The 20,443-nt window shown below is 42.7% G+C and overlaps 1 protein-coding gene across 1 annotated transcript in view; it reads left to right on the plus strand.

The window, feature by feature from the left end:
- Positions 1-1,085: 1,085 nt before the first annotated feature.
- The window catches only part of TYR (tyrosinase), an 82,940-nt gene continuing 63,582 nt past the window's right edge, over positions 1,086-20,443 (plus strand). The window contains exons 1-2 of the mRNA XM_038373394.2: positions 1,086-2,545; positions 18,484-18,700. Coding sequence (XP_038229322.1) covers positions 1,727-2,545; positions 18,484-18,700 — 1,036 coding nt within the window. The 5' untranslated portion in view covers positions 1,086-1,726. The remainder of the gene's footprint in view (positions 2,546-18,483; positions 18,701-20,443) is intronic.

Raw genomic sequence — 20,443 nt, forward strand, 5'->3', positions numbered from 1 at the left:
TGTGAAACGTCCACCCAGAGCCTTCCCCCGCCCCTCCTCCTGCCTGGCTTTCTGTCTCTCTTCTCAATTACCTGGCTCTACACCAGCGAACCTAACAGAGCTAGTTAAAGCCATGGAATTGCATGCGTTTCCTAAGCATCCTGACACCGAAAACTAAACGGGTGGCAGTTCTGTCATGCAATGTACAACAAGCCTAGCACGAGAAATGAGAGATGAATAGCAGAGAGAGCACAATAAACGTCAGTGGGGTTAGAAGCAATTAAAAAAGCAACCCCAAAACCACAGGCCCCGAGCCCAAGGAGACCCTGTGATAATCTGTCTGCATTGCTGGAGCATAGACGGCAACAGGATTAAGGCTCCTCGTGCTCCTCAGCAGGATCATGTGATGACCTGCTGATTCCAGCAAAAGGCAACATTTCCAAGCCAAGCTCTCCCTTGCTTTGCCTATCTGGTGCTCCAGCCGCACGGAAACTCTCAGCAATCCTCAGTCAGTGGTAATCCCATCCCCTTGCCTTTAAAAAAATGTCCCGCAACAACAGAAACCCCAGTTTCATAAAAGACAAGACGGAGGGGAAATTTCTAAATGTGCAATTCAGCCAGCAGTTTAGGGACAGTGGAAGGCTCCCCTGCTCCACTCACAGTGGAATGATTGCAGTGCTGCTGCAAGGCAGGCATAAAGAGACACTCCAGCAGCCTGCGTGATGCACAGCTAGGCTCTGCATAGGCCAGCAGAGAAGAAAGGGGTTGTGGATGGTCTGGAACACAGCCAATGTAACATCAGTTACAACATGTAGATCCAGGGTCTGCAAACTCCCTCCCAGGGCAAATGCAGGGATCACGGTCCCTTTTCCAGATCGGGGAGTGGATGGTTGTAGCGCTGTCCCAGGTTGACTCTCTCCCCTGCCATTTCCTCCCTGTAATTTCCCTTGTACAAAGTTTTACTAATGGAGAAAGCCAAGAAGCATGTTCTGGGCTGGTGTTAACTGTCATAGCTGCACTAAATCTCAATATAGCTACTGGATGAGAACCTGCCCCTAAAAGTTTATAATGGGACCTTCTGTCAGAGAAGGGATGCTGTGAAGTTATTCTGCAGTGAACCAGGCTAGGAGGAAGAGAAGTGTTCTCAGTCTGAACACGTCACCAAAACCAAACCCTTAATTCTGCACTGGATCCTACTTTCACACACTCTTTGGCCTAATAGGGTCATTTTATGAGTCTCATATTGAGGGGGATAGATAATGTTTATTTTAATCCAGAGATTTGCTGTGCTTATTTAATTCAACAGACTTAATCTATTTTTAAAAAAAACAACAAATCATTATTCTAATGCACATAAGCAAACAAGGAATTAAAATGGCTGTCACTATTTCTGTATCCAAGTTTTACTTGCTGCACAGTTGCCAGAGGAAAAGGATCATGTGACAGGCAGAAGATGACTGCTTATAATAAGTCTGTATATGTTGAATGCTAAAGGGGCAGGGGAAAATAAGTCACTTGGATTTCACCCAGAACATGTGATAATCAGATTAACAGAGAATTGTGTGTATGTGTAGTAGATGGCGAAGGAGATTGAAGTGTGCATGGTTTAAAAAAAAAAAAAAAAAGTCAGGAGTGAAACTTTCCCACCGGAGGGGAAAAATTTCTTTCATATGCAGGGCTGTGGCAGGGGTAAGATCTATTCATGCACTGAGCCACAGCACTGAAGGTTGCCTGCTATTGTGTGAGGATGTCTCTCTTGGCCCTGGGTTTCCTGCTGGGGATTCTGCAGCCTTCATCTGGGCAGTTCCCCCGAGCCTGTGCATCTTCAGAGAGCCTGCTGAGGAAGGAATGTTGTCCACTGTGGGCTGGGGATGGGTCCCCCTGTGGAGAACTCTCGAGCAGGGGCTCCTGCCAGGAGATCCTTTTGTCCCGTGCCCCACTCGGGCCACAGTTCCCCTTCACAGGTGTGGACGACAGAGAGGACTGGCCTGCTGTGTTTTATAACAGGACATGCCAATGCAGCAGCAACTTTATGGGATTCAACTGCGGGGAGTGCAGGTTTGGCTTCTCAGGGCCCAACTGTGCCGAGAGGAGAATGCTTATGAGAAGAAGCATCTTCCAGCTTAGTAGCAGAGAGAAGAATAAGTTCCTCGCCTACCTTAACTTGGCAAAGCACACCCCCAGCCAGGACTATGTCATCGCCAGTGGAACCTATGCTCAGATGAACAATGGCTCAACCCCCATGTTCAGGAACATCAACATTTATGACCTCTTCGTATGGATGCATTACTACGTCTCTCATGACACCTTGCTAGGTGGGTCAAGCATATGGAGGAATATTGATTTTGCCCATGAAGCCCCAGGTTTTCTACCTTGGCATCGGCTGTTCTTGCTGCTGTGGGAACACGAGATCCAGAAGATCACAGGAGATGAGAACTTCACCATCCCTTACTGGGACTGGCGAGATGCCGAAGGCTGCGATGTCTGCACTGACGAATTGATGGGAGGCAGACACCCCACTAACCCTCAGTTACTCAGCCCAGCATCCTTTTTCTCCTCGTGGCAGGTAAGGACTGCCTGGCAGGGAGGGAGGGCTGGAAGAGTGGCTTTATGCTAAGAGATCTGATACATTACATGCTAATCGATTTGTGGCAAGAGGGAAATCTAGTTCACCAAAAAGTATACTAAATCACCTTTTGGGTGCATCACTGCACCTAAAGCAAGGTGCATAACACAACATTGCAACAGTGCTGGATAGAGACATCCAGCTGAGAGAAAGTAGGGCATTTGTATGCAAGTCGCCGGCACACAGCCTCTTCATGGCAGTGTTAGTGTCTGAGCAATGGAAACAAAAGCACGGAGTTGTCATCAATGTGCTTTGCAATCTGAAAGGCTTTCCACCCCCTGCCCCCTCACAACCTCTTTTTCCAGCCAAGATTTTTAAACTATCCAATTATCTAGTTTAAAATGAAAAGTCTTTAGTGCACCAAAAGGATTGGCTATGCTGTTAACAGCAGTCATTTCCAAATAAAGGCCAGTGATTTATTCAAAAGAAAAATAAAAGCTAATCTCCCTGTTAAAATGGGCTAAGAATTTAGCACTCGGAGTATTCCTACATTTCAAATACAGTTCAGCTGAATCTATAAAGCAATATAGCCTTGCTTATTTATCTAGCTGAAGTGGATACATTGTAGTGTCCTAATGCTATGCCACTTTTGGAATTTAAAACTTTAAAGGCTAGATCCTTAGTTGGTGCAATCTGGCATCATTCTTTTGACTTACTTGGAGATATACCAATTTATACCAGCTGAGGATCTGGTCCTTTGTTTCCATGATTTAATGGACTGTAGGACAAATTCACCAATCTACTCCAGCAGCTCTGTGATGCTCTGGTGTCACAAAGCAAAGACAAACTGGGCTAACGCCAGCCTGGTAAACTGGATTTATGGCTGCTTTGCATCCCCAGAGTAGCACAAAGTAGTCAGAATATACCAGTGAATCTGACCCTGTATTTTGAACTGATGCAATGGCTCCTTTCAGTTACAGCAGTGTAATCAGAGTATTGATTTAAGTGGAATTCCTCTGGCCTGACACCAGTTCAGAATTGTAAAAGTACCGAAATTGGTCCAATACATAGAATACAAGCAGCCAGAAAGATGTCATTTGTCTCAGAGTGTGGTTTTCTCATTCCAACAAAATGTGAGACTAGCGAAGTCCTGCAAAACTTTATTTATATAGTCCCATATGTGCACATGGGGTGAAATCCTAGCTCCATTGAAGTCAGTGGGCATTTTGTCATTAACTTCAGTGGAGCTAGGATTTCACCCAGAGAATACAGCAGACCCACATCTGATTTCTCACTGGTCTAAACCAGGAGTATCATGAAGGCAATGAAGTTGCACCAGTGTGAAACTGGTGCAAGTGAAACTAGAATCAGGCCTATTGTGCTTGTCCTGTGGAGTGTGAAGTCTAATTAAGACATATATAGCACACTGGATGACAGGTCAATAGTAACAGGGTGCAGATATTATTACAGAATGAGCAAGTTTCTAGCTGTCTCCTAATGTACGCAATACTGTTTTCCTACAAAGCAGGGGGGGGTCAGAGATGCTTTGCTTACCCTTTCGAAGGTCTGACTGATATAGGTAGATATGTATAGCTTCCCTATCAATGTAGTATGTGAGCACATAAAAGCTTTGCTACCGTACATTTAAAAACAGTGGTATTCTATAATTTACCATTTCAGGCTGGCTGTCCTTCAGATAGCCCATAAATGAAGCAAAGCTTCTCTTACAAGACAAATCTCATAAAAATAAAGTCTTTGTATGTCTTGAGCAAAAAAGTGCTGCTGCGGGGAAGGGGGACTGCAGCATGTTTAAAAAAAATGCTTAGTTTTGGGATAAAACTGCCAAAAGCACCTCAGTCCCATTGTCAACATTTCCTAAGTCACTTTTGAAGATGGGGTTTAGGCACCTAAGTCACTTGGTAATATTTTTTAAAGTGCCTATTTGTTAAAACTTTTAAACCAGTTCTAACTAGGACTTTGCATTCAGTGCTCTGATTCTCCTCCAACACCTATGTGTAACGTTACTGACGTCAGTGGATTTACTCCTGAATTACAATGGCAAGATAGCAGAATCATGTTTTGAATTGGGGAGCATGTGGTCAAGGTACAAGTTAGACTGATGTTCCTTTAGTACAGTGGTTCTCAAACTATGGGGCAGGCCTCCTAAGGGAGGCACAGGAATGTGTCAAGGGAGGTGGGAGCTGTGTGGGGTTTTTTTTTTTTTGCTTTTTTTAAGAGCTCTGGCTGTCAGCCCTGGGGGGCTGGGGCTCGTGCTCTAGAAGGGCCATGCACAGCCGGGAGATGGGATAAAGGGAACAGCCAGAGCCCTGCCACCCCAGGGCTAATAGCCGGAGCCCTACCATCCTGGGATTCTCCTTCCCCATTCCCTCAAACCCTCACCAAGAGGCAGGCCAGGCTTGGTCTCGCCTTTCCCCTTCACCCCTGCAAGTCCCTCACCGGAAGGTGGCAGCAGGACTCTGGCTGTCAGCCCCAGGGTGCCAGCAGCAGTGCAGAAGTAAGGGTGGCAATGGGGCACTAAATCTGCTGTGAAAAGTGATCTTGACAAATGTCACTTTTCACATTGCCACCCTTACTTCTGCACTGCTGCTGGCATAGCGCTGCCTTCAGAGCTGGGTGCCTGGCAGCTGCTGCTGCTCTCCCCTCTGCCTTCAGGGCTGGGTGACGGTGTATGCACTTGTGGGGGAGAGGGGCATAAGCGACTCTAAACACAAGGAAGGAGGGCATAGTCAAATGCATTTTGATCACTGCTTTAGTAGCTCTGAAGCCAAATGTTACTCTGGCTTACAATTAGAGATAGGTAGAAAATGGTATTCCAGACCCACACAATTTTTTCCACTCTTCATTTGGATGAAACCAAGACCTTTCAAAGATTTTTACCCCCCCCCCCCCCCCCAAAAAAAAAAAAAGAAAATAAATATGAAACTGATTCCATAGCCCATTGGTTAGGCACTCATCCAGTACAGGTGGGGAGGGATAGCTCAGTGGTTTGAGCATTGGCTTGCTAAACCCAGGGTTGTGAGTTCAATCCTTGAGGGGGCCATTTAGGGATCTGAGGCAAAAATTGGGGATTAGCCCTGCTTTGAGCAGGGGTTGGACTAGATGACCTCCTGAGGTCCCTTCCAACCCTGATATTCTATGATGTGGATGGTCCAAGTTCAAGTCCCTGCTTTCAATCAGATAGAATGGGGACTTGAAGCTAGGTCTTCTCTGTGCCAGGTGAGCACCTTAACCACTGGGCCACTCTCAGGTGAGTCATTTGCTCCCTCCCTCCTGGACCTGAACATTTTTTCCCAACAAAAGTTCCATCGCAACAGATACATTCTCATGGAAAGTTTTGGTTTCAACAAATTGCCATTTTCCAACATAAAAAGGTTGTCAGAAGATTCCCAACCAGCTCTACTGACAGTGGAGTAACTCTGAAGTCAGAGGAGTGCCTTAGTCTGACACTAGAATCAGAATCTCATTCCATAAAACTAAAAGGAAACAAACAGTCTTAGCTTCAGCCGGAAGGCAGCCATAGATCTAGTGCAGTGTATGCTGACTGCCAAAGCACTGCCAGTCAAATAACAAAGGACACACCAATAAGGGGGTGGAGGGTTGAGAGATGTGTGGGAATTCAGGCTTTTAATAGGGTAATCTCAATGATAGAGAGGAGAAGAGAAACAGCTAAAAATGACATTAAAAGAAAGAAGTATCACGGTGTCCTTTTAAAATCCACAATGCCCTTTCAAAATGTAATAAAATAATGACTGCAGATTCTGCAGCATTAGGAAAATTAAGACATGGTGGCACACTCAAAGGGTTGTTATGGATTTGTTTAAAAAAATGTAAAGTGCCTTTTTTTAGCACAGCATCTCTTTCTAAAGAAAGGAGCAAAATACTTTATTCCATGGCAAAGTTGCTATGGCAACATGGATACCCATGCCTGCATGCTGAAATTCTAGCTTCCCCCCTCTCACTTTTCTTGTTCAGCTACTGCTACCACTTAGTTGAGTGAATTATCTGTCCATGTTTTTTTTTCTCATTTTTATCCTCTAAGAAAGACTTCTGACTCCTGCTTCTGTTAGGAACCGCTAATATGTTTTTTTCTTTCTAGAGTTTACCTTATCCTTGCAGATGTTTGTAACGAATGGCTGATCCGTTGCCTTTAGATTTCTTTGTCTTAAATAAAACCCATTAATGCTGTACTGAGCTATGCAATCTCATGCAAATCTGGAGCAAGGGAGAAAGAAAGCAGAATCTTTGCATGGAAGCTTGAGAGGTGATTTTTTCGGGGGGTTAGTTCTTCAAGATAATGTATCAGCTAATAGAAATCAGCACTGTGCCCTGTTTGAATGTTTCTGGTCCACGTTCTGCTCTCTGGTGCACTGGTGTAAATTTAGAGTCACTCTATTAAAGTCTATGGAGTTACCAAGGATTCGCTCTGGTGAAAGTAAAAGCAGAATTTGGCTCATTTTGTTGAGATTGAGCATTCAAGTTGATTGGGTTTGGGTGCCAGGTACATTACAGACAAAATAAGGAAATAGAGTACAAATTCTAGCTGGAGTCACTAGTATATATTGGCTGCTTTGTTCCATTCCTGTAATGGAACACAGCTAGATTGGATTGGAGCTGGTGTACTCTGGCACCTGGAAAAATAGATTGACCTAGAGGAAGTAATTGCACAGACTGGACTAAGTTCTGCTTTCAGTCACAGCAATGTAAGGTCTTCACTCTGGGCTCGATTCTCCACTACCCTGGCACTCCATGCAAATATTTACACCTGTGAAAATGTGTATAAAATGCTGCTGAACCAGCACGGTAGCATTTTTCCACCCTGGATGTACCCAGGGACGGCAACGGTGAGCAACCCCTGTATGAGGTGTGCAAGCTGGATAGTCGGTCACATTAACTAAGGACTAGGCACGGTCTATTCATCATAGAGATGGGTTGATGGCTGCATAATTAAGGGGGCAACTAGGGCATCATTCCAAGCACTATTTTCTACCCACATCCAAAACTTGTAAAAAAAAAAAAAAAACCCCTCCGATCACCAAACAAAAAACGATCCAATCCTCCTTTGCACCAGTATTTATTGTGGCTTTTATTTTTTTTAAGTGTTCTTAGGCTAAAGCAGATTTTTTTTAAAATTTTGAATAAAATTGTGAGCATTATTTTAAAAATATTTGCTTAGCAAACAAACAAACAAAAAAAACCCCTCACATCTCATCTCACTTACTTGTACAGCGCTGTCTGCTTAATTTGGCTATTGTGACCAAACCAGGACAGGAAGGGATATAATCTACATATCATTTTGGAGCAAGCAAAAGCAAGTTTTCCAGGCCTAGCGGGGCCCACAGTACTGCTCTGAAAATGCCTGCACAGACAGCACTTTGAAGTTGCGGCTCAGGCTCTGAAGCCGACCCCGCTAGCCACAGGTACCCATATCTCAGAAACTGCTTATGCCTCTGACTGCAACTTACAACACAATAAGTTTAAGACCATATCTGCTGCACAGGTTCATTTTCAAAAGAAAAAAAATAAAACCCTGACAGCTGTTTGTGAGCAAGTAGCTGTCAATCAGGTGGTCATCAAGAGTAGTCTCTTTGCTGTCTACTTACAGAGATTTTAAGTCTGAAACACACTGTGTTACAGAGAGATTAGACTCTACATGCTGTGTTCCAAGGAGATTAGGCTCTCGATGCTGCAGAGAAATGAAATAGAAAGAAAGCCCCCAAACAAGAAGCGTGGGCCAGATTCTCCCATCAGTTATACTGCTATAAACCCAAAGTAATCCCACTGATTTCATTCACTGGATTTATTTTGGATTCACATCTGGGAGGAGAGTTTGGGCTATAGTTGCTAGTCTGTTCCCCACATATGTAGCAACAGCTGTAAAGAATGGTCTAGTAAAAAAAATAAACCTCAATGACAGAAATGATCGGAAGTTTAGAAATTCCCAGGTCAGGTTTTTCATCAATGCTAATGCACACTAATAATTTAGTGAAAAGGGATCTGAGCTGTAGGAGGCCGAGTCTGTGAGTGCATTTGGGGTGCAGGGGTGGCCACACCAGAAAGGCCTGGCCTGGTGCTAGAAAAGCAGCACAACATCATATGTTGGCAAACCAGAAGGGAAATACAGCAAGAGTGAATGAATCTTTCGGCAGTGTTTCGCAATAATATCCCCTCCATGCTAGCAAACGCCAGCTCTGTTGGGAGGTAAGATGTCCACAGGCATTGGGCTGCCTCTCTGCATAGGGAGGAATTTCAACCAGAGTTAACTTATAGGGGTTAGGTTTGTTTCAGTCGTGTCACTTTCAGTAGCGCCTTTAATTTATGCATATGCAGTAGAGGTCAGAAATTCATAGACTGAAGATAATTTGTCACCTTATGCCCTGGCAGAGTTGTCTCTTACAACCTCTTTGAAGTTTTACTTCTACATTTTTCTTTTATTCTGTCCATTTGCAAATCTATCTTTTCAGCTCCACAAATGTTTGAAAGAGCTCTTCATGTGCTCTTAATTGGGTATAAATATGCATAATCTCTTTCAGAGTTCCTTGCCTTGTTTTAAAGACGAGACATTATTACGACAGGATCTCCAAAGTTCAGCTTGTTCCGTTACACAATAGCTCAGGATTCTTCTCGCATCTCTCTACGTTTGGTGAGTGAGTTGCATTTGGATGCCACCTAATGAAGGCCTGATTGTGCCAAGCCCTAATGCAGCCATGTAGAGTCATACCCCTGGGCAGCCTCCATGCATCTGTATTTCAGGTGTGAGGTGACAGCTGGGGCTGCACACCCAGTCTCACTCCCAAGCAAGCAGGTGGGGATGTCCAGAGGAGGGCAGGGAGTGGATGGAGTCTTGGCCCACTCCACTCAATATGTTGGCCGGTGGAGCTGAAGGGAAGTGCAGTAATATATACTTAGCAAAGAAGTGGTGTGAATTATTATCCCATGGGAGCAAGGCAGGAGTAGTGAAACATTTGTGAGGCTGAGCTACGCTCCGCCCCCTAGCGAAGGCAATGAGCACAGGCTCAATCTAGGCCTTAGTTTAGTCTCCCTTTAATGTGTAGATCGGTATATATTTGAACATTTTCCCGTGTATGTGAGAAAATATATATTACCATTAACAAAGTTTTTGGCTTGATATTTGTAAACAGTGCACATCACTGTTCTCATTGGTTTAACCTTTAAGAATTATCACAAATAACACCGGCATTAAAAAATGAAATATCTGCACTTCAGAGAGTAAGCAATTTACTAAAGTTTAACACAAGACTGAAGAAAGTCTAAGGCTCCAGTCCTACAATTGGTTCCACATGGGTGTAGGGATCAGTCTGCACAGAGACAACTGCAGAATCAGGGCCTAAGGGTTGAGGTAAAAAACCAACAGCTTTAAAGAAAGGTATGAGTCACAGTAAATGCTACCAAACTTTTACAAATATTTCCTAACTTTAATATTCCATTTGAAAATGTGGAGAATCAGACGCTTTTTCTTGGGGCCAGCTCCTCAGCTGGTGCAAATTAGCAAAGTTCACTGAATTGTAGTCAGAGATGAAGAGCTCTACGAAGGAACCCATTTCTAGAGCACAACAAGAAATTTTATTAAATCCAGGAACGATGCTGCATATTCTTGAGTGCCATCTACTGGCACTATCTATTAACTATTTATATAAATGCAGCTATTGTGCATGTTCATAACTTCAATGGAGCTGCACTGATTTGTGCTTGCTGAGGATCAGGCCCTTGCAAAGTTTGCAGGAGTGAGCATTGTCCAATATGAACCTGTGAATTTGTTCCAAAAGAGAAAAACTTCAGTAGAGCAATTTTTAAAAGCAATTTTTGATCTTGAATTAGGAGAAAAGGGGGCGACAAAGGTCCATTTGTCATAGCTTTTGAGGCCAGAAAGGCCTACTATGATCATCTGGTCTGACTTCCTACATATCACAGGCCACAGAACCTCACCAACAATTTCTGCATTAGGCCCGTAACTTTTGTTTGAACTAGTGAATACCATTGCTAGAAAGACACCCAGTCTAATTTTAAGGCCAGATTCTATCTGTTTTGAGCCCCAAATCAGACAAAGTCACAGACAGTCATTTTCACTCCCTTTCCTTAAATCAACATTTCTTGACCCAGAGCTACTTGATTTCTTATAAGCATCCTATCTCTGCTGGAATGCATATAAGAATCCAGCCAAGTAATGATGGCCAGGTTGAGAGGCAGATGGAAATATTTGGGACTTTATTTGTAGAATGAATAATGATAAAAATCCCAGTGCATATGAGTGTCCTACATTTATGTATGATTTGACTGTTTCTCTCTCACCCTCCTAGGTTGTGATTCTAAAAGCCGCTGTGTGCAGGCAGAATCCTGCAGAGCCTCATGGACTCTCGTGGGGTTCTATCCAGGTGTTGGGATGAAACCCAGTTCAGGGCAACACATACCTATTTCCAACAGCAGCCCTAGGAGTTTTAACACATGAGGCCCAACTAAAGTTAATGAAGTGACACCAGAGATTAATTTGTTTGATAAAATTTCAAAACTAAGACTGGGAAAAAGGATGATCTTGTGGGTTAAAGGATCTGGCTGGGACTTGAGGAATCTGAGTTGGATTCCCAGATCAGCCACAGACTTCCCATGGAATTTTGGGCAGGTCACATCATCCTTCTGCAGCTCAGTAAAATGGGAATACAACAATTCCTTTTCTCCCATCTTTTGCCATCTTGTCTCTTTAGATAGGAAGCTCTTTGGAGCAAGGACCGTCTCTTACTAGGTGTTTCTACTGAGCCTTAAACAATGGGTCCCTGATTCTGGTTGGGGCCTCCAGGCACAATACTAACAATAATCTGTAAAAACTGTTCACTTTTCCATTAGGGGTCCTCCAGATCTGCCCATCTCTTTCTGAGAAGTGGCGCCTGACCTTGGATCAGCCTTGATTTTGTTCCCTCAGAAGTATGCAATCCTGACCTTGAACGCTGAAGGCCTGATACTTGTTTCATCTCCATTCTTTTTCACACATTTTATTGCATTATATTTACTCCTGATTTTTACACAGAGAGCAGAAGCTGGATCCATGAATCTATGGGCTGGATATTCAGCTGATGTAAATCAGTGAAGTAACCTGTATGTGCTGGCCTTATTTAGTTGCAAAGTCAAGAAGTCAAAAGTTAGGATTTACCTATTTTACTGTTGCCCACATAGCTTTTATTCTGACGCCTTGTGCATCCATCTTGTGCACTGAGTAAGGCAGGGGTCCTGTGGGAAAACAATAGCACATGATCATGTAATTAAAAATGGTCTCTCCCCTTGTGGCATGTGCATTAGGATCATTAAGGTTGAACAGACAATGGTAAATCTGGCATTTTTGAACTTTAAAATTCTTGCCTTTGCAACCTAAATAATAGTCTTTTAACTTAGAGGGTTTTTAAAAATTTAATAAAACAGAATGTGTCCTGTTCAATCCCTTCTGTAAGAGCTAAGTATTATTATTTGTATATATTTTGTGGCAGTTTGTCATGAAAGTGTTCTCTTAACATTCCTCCCTATAATTTATTGACCTTACTTGAACAACAAGCTTTAAGGTGCCACCAGACTCCTCGTTGTTTTTGTGGATACAGACCAACATGGCTACCCCACTAATACTTGACCCTACTTGGTCATACTAGAGATTAATGTTGACATATACAAGCTGTGCCCACTAGTGACATTAGCTTTAACAATATTAGAAAACTGCATCACATAGAACATAGGACTAAAAACATAAATAAAACGAACTTGCCTAACTGAAAAGAGCAAGGATTCTCTTTCTGTGCTACCCTGAAGTTCAAAGGTCACATCTCACATTCTGCAAAGCAAACGACTTTCTCTGTGGCTTCTGATTTTTTATTTTAATTTTTATTTTAATTTATAGCCTTCAGCTTTTCTCCCAGTTTTTAGAACTGCTTGTGCTGGGAATTCTCTCGAGCCTATCTGTACTAGCAAACATCGTACCTTTCACTACATACCTATCCAAACTGCTCATTCCACATTTCAACTCTGACCTTCTGGAGCACTACCATGATCATAGTTAGCCATTACCTTCCCACCTTAGTTTGAACTTCTATGTGCAAGGCATAGATTCTTTGGGGGAAGTTTGGGCTTCACCACTAATCAAAATATTTTGTTGTTGTTAAAGGTAATAATGTATAGCATTGCATATGTAGAAAAGGTACAGCATTGCTTCAGAAAAGGTAAAATATGCCAGACAAACATAAGGAACATATTTCGCCCTCAGTTACACCCATATGACCTTAATGAGGACAATAGAATTGCATGGGTGTAGCTATAGAGAGAGTGTAACAAAGTCTATGTCCCAATATACTTGCATCCTAAAGATGTAAGAGGGGGCTTTAAAGGAGGAACAGTAAGATTAATTATTTTATTAAAAATAAATCAAAAACCATTTGCATTTTGGGGGATACTGATATATCTGGTCTTGACATTGCCTTTAAGGATGAACAATCTTACTTTCTTCCACTTCATGCTTACAGGATATATTGCCTCTTGCACTTCTTGTTGCTCAGTATTTTATTTCACTAAATACAAATATACAATAAGCATGAAGGAATTCTTTGGAGATTTCCCCCTGGCCTGTTTTCTGTTGCACATCCTCTTTCCACACATGCCATGACCAAGCACACAGACAAGGCAGACATTGGTCACAGAGTTTTATGTTTTGGTGGGGATAGAGAGGTTTTTCTGTTTTGTTTTATAGCGGGGAGGATTATTAAATACAGACACAGTTATTGGCCCAGATCCTCAGCTACAGCTAAGGAGCACACAGTGCAACTCCAGGAGCTTTTAAAGCCAATATTCCTCTTTTTCATTTTCATAGAGTTTAAGGCCAGAAGGAACCATTAGATCACCTAAACTGATCTCCTGCCTACCAAAGGCCATTAAATTCTCCCCAGTTCTGGGCAGGCTGAATACCAGGTAGGTTCTTGGCATAGGTTAGAGTAGTCTCAGGTTTGTCCTAACTTGTGTTAGTTGTGTGTGGCTTCACAAGGCCAATATGGAAACCAAGATACAGGGAAACCAGGTCACTTCTCTTATGCAAACAGTTGAGGTGGGGGAAGAGCTGCTATGCATTGGAGCTGCTATGACCACACTACTACCATACTCAAGGAGCTGACTGAGGAGATATCTGAGCCATTAGTGATCATCTTTGAAAAGTCATGGAAGATGGGAGACATTCCAGAAGACTAGAAAAGGGCATCTATAAAAAAAGGGAAACAAGGACAATCCCGGGAATTACAGACCAGTCAGTTTAACTTCAGTACTTGGAAAGATAATGGAGCAAATAATCAAGCAATCAGTTTGTGAATATCTAGAAGATAATAGGGTGATAAGAAAAAGTCAGCATGGATTTGTCAAGAACAAATCACATCAAATCAACCTGATAGATTTCTTTGACAGGGTAACAAGCCTTGTGGGGGGGGGGCGGAAGTGGTAGATCTGGTATATCTTGAATTTAGTAAGGCTTTGATTCCGTCTCACATGACCTTCTCATAAACAAGCTAGGGAAATACAATCTAGATGGAGCTACTCTATGGTGGGTGCATAACTGGTTGGAAGTTGGTTCCCAGAGAGTAGTTATCATTGGTTCCCAGTCAAGTTGAAAGTTTCAAGTGCTTTGGAGGATACGATTAAAATTCAAAATGATCTGGACAAACTGGAGAAATTATCTGAAGTAAATAGGATGAAATTTAATTTGGACAATTACAAAGTACTCCACTTAGGAAGGAGCAATCAGGTATACATATACAAAATGGGAAATGACTGCATAGGAAGGAATACTGCAGAAAGGGATTTCAGTATCATAGTGGATCACAAGCTAAATATGAGTCAACAGTATAATACTGTTGAATAAAAATCAAATAGCATTCTCAATGTATTAGCAGGAGTGTAGTAAGCAAGACACGAGAAGTAATTCTAATCAGTAGTAAGCAAGACAAGAGAAGTAATGCAAAATCAAATAGCATTCTCAGGGGTGAAAGTAAATCGAGTGACTTACTGGTACTCTGGGGCCAGCTCTGGCCCCCGGAAGGGGCAGGGCCTAGGGCAGAAAGGGCGGGGTTGAGGGGGTCAGAGCCAGCCCCAGCCCAACCTGTAAGGTAAGTGCTCCTGCTTCTACCATCCCGGTTCTTTAATAGCCGCAGAGCCCTGGGGAAGCGGCGGCGGGGCTCCAGTGGATTTTAAATGGCCCGGGTGGTAGAAGCAGGGGAGCCCCAGGCTCTTTAAATAGCTGTCGGAGCCCTACAGCCGCTACCCCAGGGCTCCAGCAGCGGGGCTCTGGAGGCAATTTAAAGGGCCGGGGGCTCCAGCCACTGCTGGGAGCCCCCGGCCCTTTAAATTGCCCCCTGGGGAAGCTGGTCTGCCCCAGTACGGTGCACCAGCTCTTGCCAGTATGCCATACTGGGGCGTACCGGTTTACTTTCACCTCTGAGCATTCTCAATGTATTAGCAGGAGTGTAGTAAGCAAGACAGGAGAAGTAATTCTAATCAGCTCTACTCCATGCTGATTAGGCCTCAACTGGTGTAGTGTGTCCAGTTCTGGGTGCCACATTTCAGGAAAGACGTGGACAAATTAGAGGAAGTCCAGAGAAGAGCAACAAAAATGATTAAAGTTCTAGAAAACATGATCTATGAGGGAAGATTGAAAAAAAAAAATGGGTTTGTTTAGTCTGGAGAAGAGAAGACTGGGGAGGGGAGACATGATAACAGTTTTACAGTACATAAAAGGTTGTTACAAGGAGGAGGGAGAAAAATTGTTCTTCTTAACCTCTTAGGAGAGGACATGAAGCAATGAGCTTAAATTGCAGCAAGGAGGTTTAGGTTGGATATTAGGAAAAACTTTCTAACTGTCAGGGTGGTTAAGCAGTGGGATAAATTGCCTAGAGAGGTTGTAGAATCTCCATCATTTGAGATTTTTAAGAGAAGGTTAGACAAATACCCGTCAGGAATGGTCTAGATAATACTTAGTTCTGCTTGAGTGCAGGAGACTGGACTAGATGACCTCTTGAGGTCCCTTCCAGATCCAGGATTCTACATCACCAGAAAATTCCTCTGTACTTGGGGATGACTGGTGGACAACTTTAAAGCACTTGTGCATTGGTGATATTGGCACAAAACAGCTGCACTATAGAGACGGCATTACCCAGAGCTGAAATGTAATCTTTTAAGAAAATCATGCTGTAGTATGACACTATTTAGCATATTCCCATCTAAGATCATTACAGGGCCCCCATTGCCATAGTATGAGTGCATCTCAATCTTCAAAGTATTTATTGTCACAATATCCCTGCGAGGTAGGGAAGTGGGGTTATCCTTATTTACCAGATGTGGAAATGAAGCACACAGACAGTAAGCAACTTGCCCACATTCAGACATTAAGTCTGTGTCATAGCATAAAACAGAGACAATTTAAGAAGACAAACCAGTATGCCCTTTTCCTTATTTGTGCCAAGGGCCAGCTGTGCTTACTCAATGGGACAACTTGAGATTTAAGGTACTACTCAATGTACTGAGTAGCAGAATCAGGTCCCAAGTACAGAGAAGATTCCCCCAAACAGATGATCCAAAACACAAGACTGGTTATCTCCACCACTTCTTAGGAAGTAAAAGCCAGATTTCTGCAGTGATACCCCTGCAGCCTCACTGACATCAAAGGGACAAATTCACTGCTGCCATGAACAGGTTCCACTCCATTCATGTCTGTAGGGTTGTGACTGCTTACATTAGGAGTAATGAATTTGGCCCAGACACATTGCATGGGACTAAATATTCATTGTAGAGGATATGAGGGAGTTTCCCACGCCTATGGCTTCTTTTTAGGTGACAAATCTGAGGAACTGTCCCAGATTGAGGTGTCATTAGAGGAGGTTTTGGAACAAATTGATACATTAAACAGTAATAAGTCACCAGGACCAGATGGGATTCACCCAAGAATTCTGAAGGAGCTCAAATATGAAATTGCAGAACTACTAACGGTGGAATGTAATCTTTCATTTAAATAAGCTTCTGTACCAGATGACTGGAGGATAGCTAATGTGATGCCAATTTTTTTAAAGGCTCCAGAGGCGATCCCAGCAGTTACAGGCTGATAAGCCTAACTTCGGTACCGGGCAAATTGGTTGAAACTATAGTAAAGAACAGAATTATCTAGCACATAGATTAACATGGATTTGTTGGGGAAGAGTCAACCTGGCTTTTGTAAAGGGAAATCATGCCTTAGCAATCTACTAGAATTCTTTGAGGGGGTCAACAAACGTGTGGACAAGGGGGATCCAGTAGATATAGTGTACTTAAACTTTCAAAAAGCATTTGACAAAGTCCGTAACCAAAGGCTGCTAAGTAAAGTAAGTGGTCATGGGATAAGAGAGAAGAGCCTCTCGTGGATCAGTAACTGGTTAAAAGATAGGAAACAAAGGATAGGAATAAATGATCAGTTTTCAGAATTGAGAGAGCTAAATAGGAGTGCCCCCCACCCCAAGGTCTGTACTGCAACCAGTGCTGTTCATAAATGATCTTGAAAAAAGGATAAACACTGAGATGGCAAAATTTGCAGATGACACAAAACTACTCAAGATAGTTAAATCCAAGACAGACTGTGAAGAGTTGCAAAGAGATCTTGAAAAACTTGGTGACTAGGCAACAAAATGACTAATAAAATTCATTGTTGATAAATGCAAAGTAATGCACATTGGAAAACATAATCCCAACTATACATACAAAATGATAGGGTCTACATTAACTGTTACCTCTCAAGAAAGATCTTGGAGTCGTGAATAGTTCTCTGAACCATTTGCTCAATGGGCAGTGGCAGTCAAAAAAGCTAACAGAATGTTGGGAATCATTAGGAAAGTGATGGATAAAACAGAATATTATAATGCCTCTATAGAAATCCATGGTACACCCACATCTTGAATACTGCATGCAGAGCTGATCTCCCCATCTCAAAAAGATACATTAGAATTGGAAAAGGTACAGAGAAAGCCAACAAAAATTATTAGGGGTGTGGAACAATATCCATATAAGGAGAGATTAAACAGACTGGGCCTTTTCAGCGTGGAAAAGAGATGACTAAGGAGGGATATGATAGAGGTCTATAAAATCTTTACTAGTGTAGAGAAAATGAATACGGAAATGTTATTTACTCCTTCACATAACACAAGAACTGGGGATCAACCAATGAAAGGAATAGGAAGAAGGTTTAAAACAAACAAAAGGAAGTATTTCTTCACATAATGCACTATCAACATTTGGAATTCTTTGCCAGGAGATTTGTGACGGCCAAAACTATAACAGGGTTAAAAAGAAAAGTAAACAAGTTCACAGAGGATAGGTCCATCAGTGGCTATTAGCCAGCATGGTAAGGGATGCAACCCAATTGCTCTGAGTGTCCCTAGCCTCTATCTGCCAGAAGCTGGGAGTGGATGATAGGGGATGGATCACTTGGCGATTTCCTGTTCTGTTCATTCCCTCCGAGACACCTGCATTGGCCTCTGTCAGAAGAAAGGATACTGGGCTAGATGGACCACTGGTCTGACCCAGTATGGCCATTCTTATATTCTAAATGAGGGCTGAATTTGCCCCTAGCCCAAGTGGCAAGGGCATGTGTATTTCGTATGGGGGAAAAATACATAATTTCAAAATGTTAAGTGTGTGTCAATTTTAAATATGTTACATGTGCTTGTCATATGAAAGGGGGCCATCTACATAAGTCATTTTTGCAGTTTGTAATTAATAAACATTTCTTGCACACAGGTTATCACATTTGCATTTTCTGCTCTGGGTTCTATGGGTCAAAGAACTTATTCTGAAAAATAAAAAACAGTGTTTGCTTTTATCCTTTTTGTAACCAAGACAACTGTGCTGATGGAAAATATTTTACACAGGTAATTTGCAGCCTATCAGAGGAGTACAACAGCCGGCAGGCTTTATGCAATGCCACCAATGAAGGCCCTATACTTCGAAACCCTGGGAACCATGATAAAACAAGGACACCTAGGCTCCCATCTTCAGCTGAGGTTGAATTTTGTCTAACGTTGACTCAGTATGAATCTGGGTCCATGGATAAATTGGCCAATTTCAGCTTCAGAAACACTTTGGAAGGTAACATTTTATTCTACTATGGTATTTCCAGTCATAGAATGATCCTTTCCAGGGATGTAGCATAATGCTGTTTCAAGATGGAAGTTGTAACTTTGAGTAAGTAGAGCCTCTAAACCTTGGGCAGCTTGAACTGATTTTATGGGGTGGAATTGATAATATACCTGATGTCACAGTTCCTCTTGGAAATCTAAGGGTACATCTACACAGCAGCTGGGAGATGGGATTCCCAGCTCAGTTAGATGTACATGCACTAACTCTGCTCAAGCTAGTGCCTAAAAATAGCCATGTGGCTGCACAGCACACATGGTGCCTTGGGCTAGCCACTTGAGTACAACCCCATCCAAGGTCCCAGGTGTGTGCTCGAGTGGCTATCTTGAGCCACTATGGCCACACTGCTATTCTTCATCTGCTAGCTTGAGCACAGCTAGCACATGTACATTTACCCACACTGGGAATCACTCCTCCCAGCTGCTGTGTAGACATTTCTACACTGCAAGTGTCTACACTGTGGTGCTGAGTCTCATAGCCCAGGTCAATTGACTCAGACTTGTGGGGTTTGGGCTAAGGGGCTAAAAATAGCAGCAGAGAGGTTTCTGTTTGTGCTGGAGTCTGGGTTTGTAAACCTGGTGAGGGTGGAGGGTCTCAGAGCCCAGTCTCCAGCCCTAGCAGGAATGTCTACACTGCTATTTTTAGCCCTGCTGCCCAAGCCCCACAAACCCAAATCAATTGACCCAGGCACTAAGATTCAGTGCCATGGGGTTTTCTTTGCAGTGTGGACATACCCATAGTTAGAGATTAGGTTAAGTCTTGACACATGAGGTTTAATATAACCTTCCAAAAATGCACATTATTGGAAAAACATGACTTCTCCTCCTATGGAAGTGGTATAGTAAAATAAGGACAAACTTTTATACAAAGTACGTACACAAGAGAAGTGCCAAAACGAAGATAGGTAGTTAGAAATTTGGTCACCCTTTTTAGAGTACTCAGAGGAGAAGAGCACCTCAGCCAGCAAGCAAGCATCTTTAGCCAAGTTCCTTGAATATTAACCTGATCCTGAGAAAGTAATAACAAATACAAGATGTAGCATGTTAACATTTTATTGCAACTTTGCCTTAATGAAAAGTTGCAAAAGGCACAATTAACTATAAGCCAGTCCCTTTTTGAATCTTGCTACCTTGCTAATGATGCTGGAAGATTATTTCTATTTATAAAATGTTTGTATTAACTGCTTCAGTGCTGCCCGGTGTATGGAGCAGGACATGTTTCCATTAATGCCCCACATAGTTGGCAGGTATGTAACCTTCTCACAGAATATAGAGACAACAAAGGGCCACAATCATATTCCACCACAACACGAAAGTTGCAGCAAGGACCAGCAGTTGAAGCCTTTAAAATTTATGAATTATTATTATTAATGATTATCATTCTCAGTGCAATGGTGGGTGCCATAAAGCACTTTACCTCCTTCACAACATACAATGAAATATTCTCAGATCCGAACTGTGGGCCAAAGTCTCCTCTCACACTGGTGAAAGATTTGGAGTGACTCCATTGAAGCCACAAGAGATTTCAGACATTGAATGACCCCAGGCCTGGAAATAGTGCTTGATGCAGTGGAAATGGAAAGGCAGTGGAGTTTTGGGAAAGAGGGAGGTGATATGGCTGGAGAGACAAGCCAGAGAACCAGGAACATGGATTTTTTTTTTTTGCTGCTGTGTTTTGAATGGATTTAAGCATTGG

Source organism: Dermochelys coriacea, chromosome 1 (assembly GCF_009764565.3).
Source record: "Dermochelys coriacea isolate rDerCor1 chromosome 1, rDerCor1.pri.v4, whole genome shotgun sequence".
Classification (NCBI taxonomy): Eukaryota; Metazoa; Chordata; order Testudines; family Dermochelyidae; genus Dermochelys; species Dermochelys coriacea.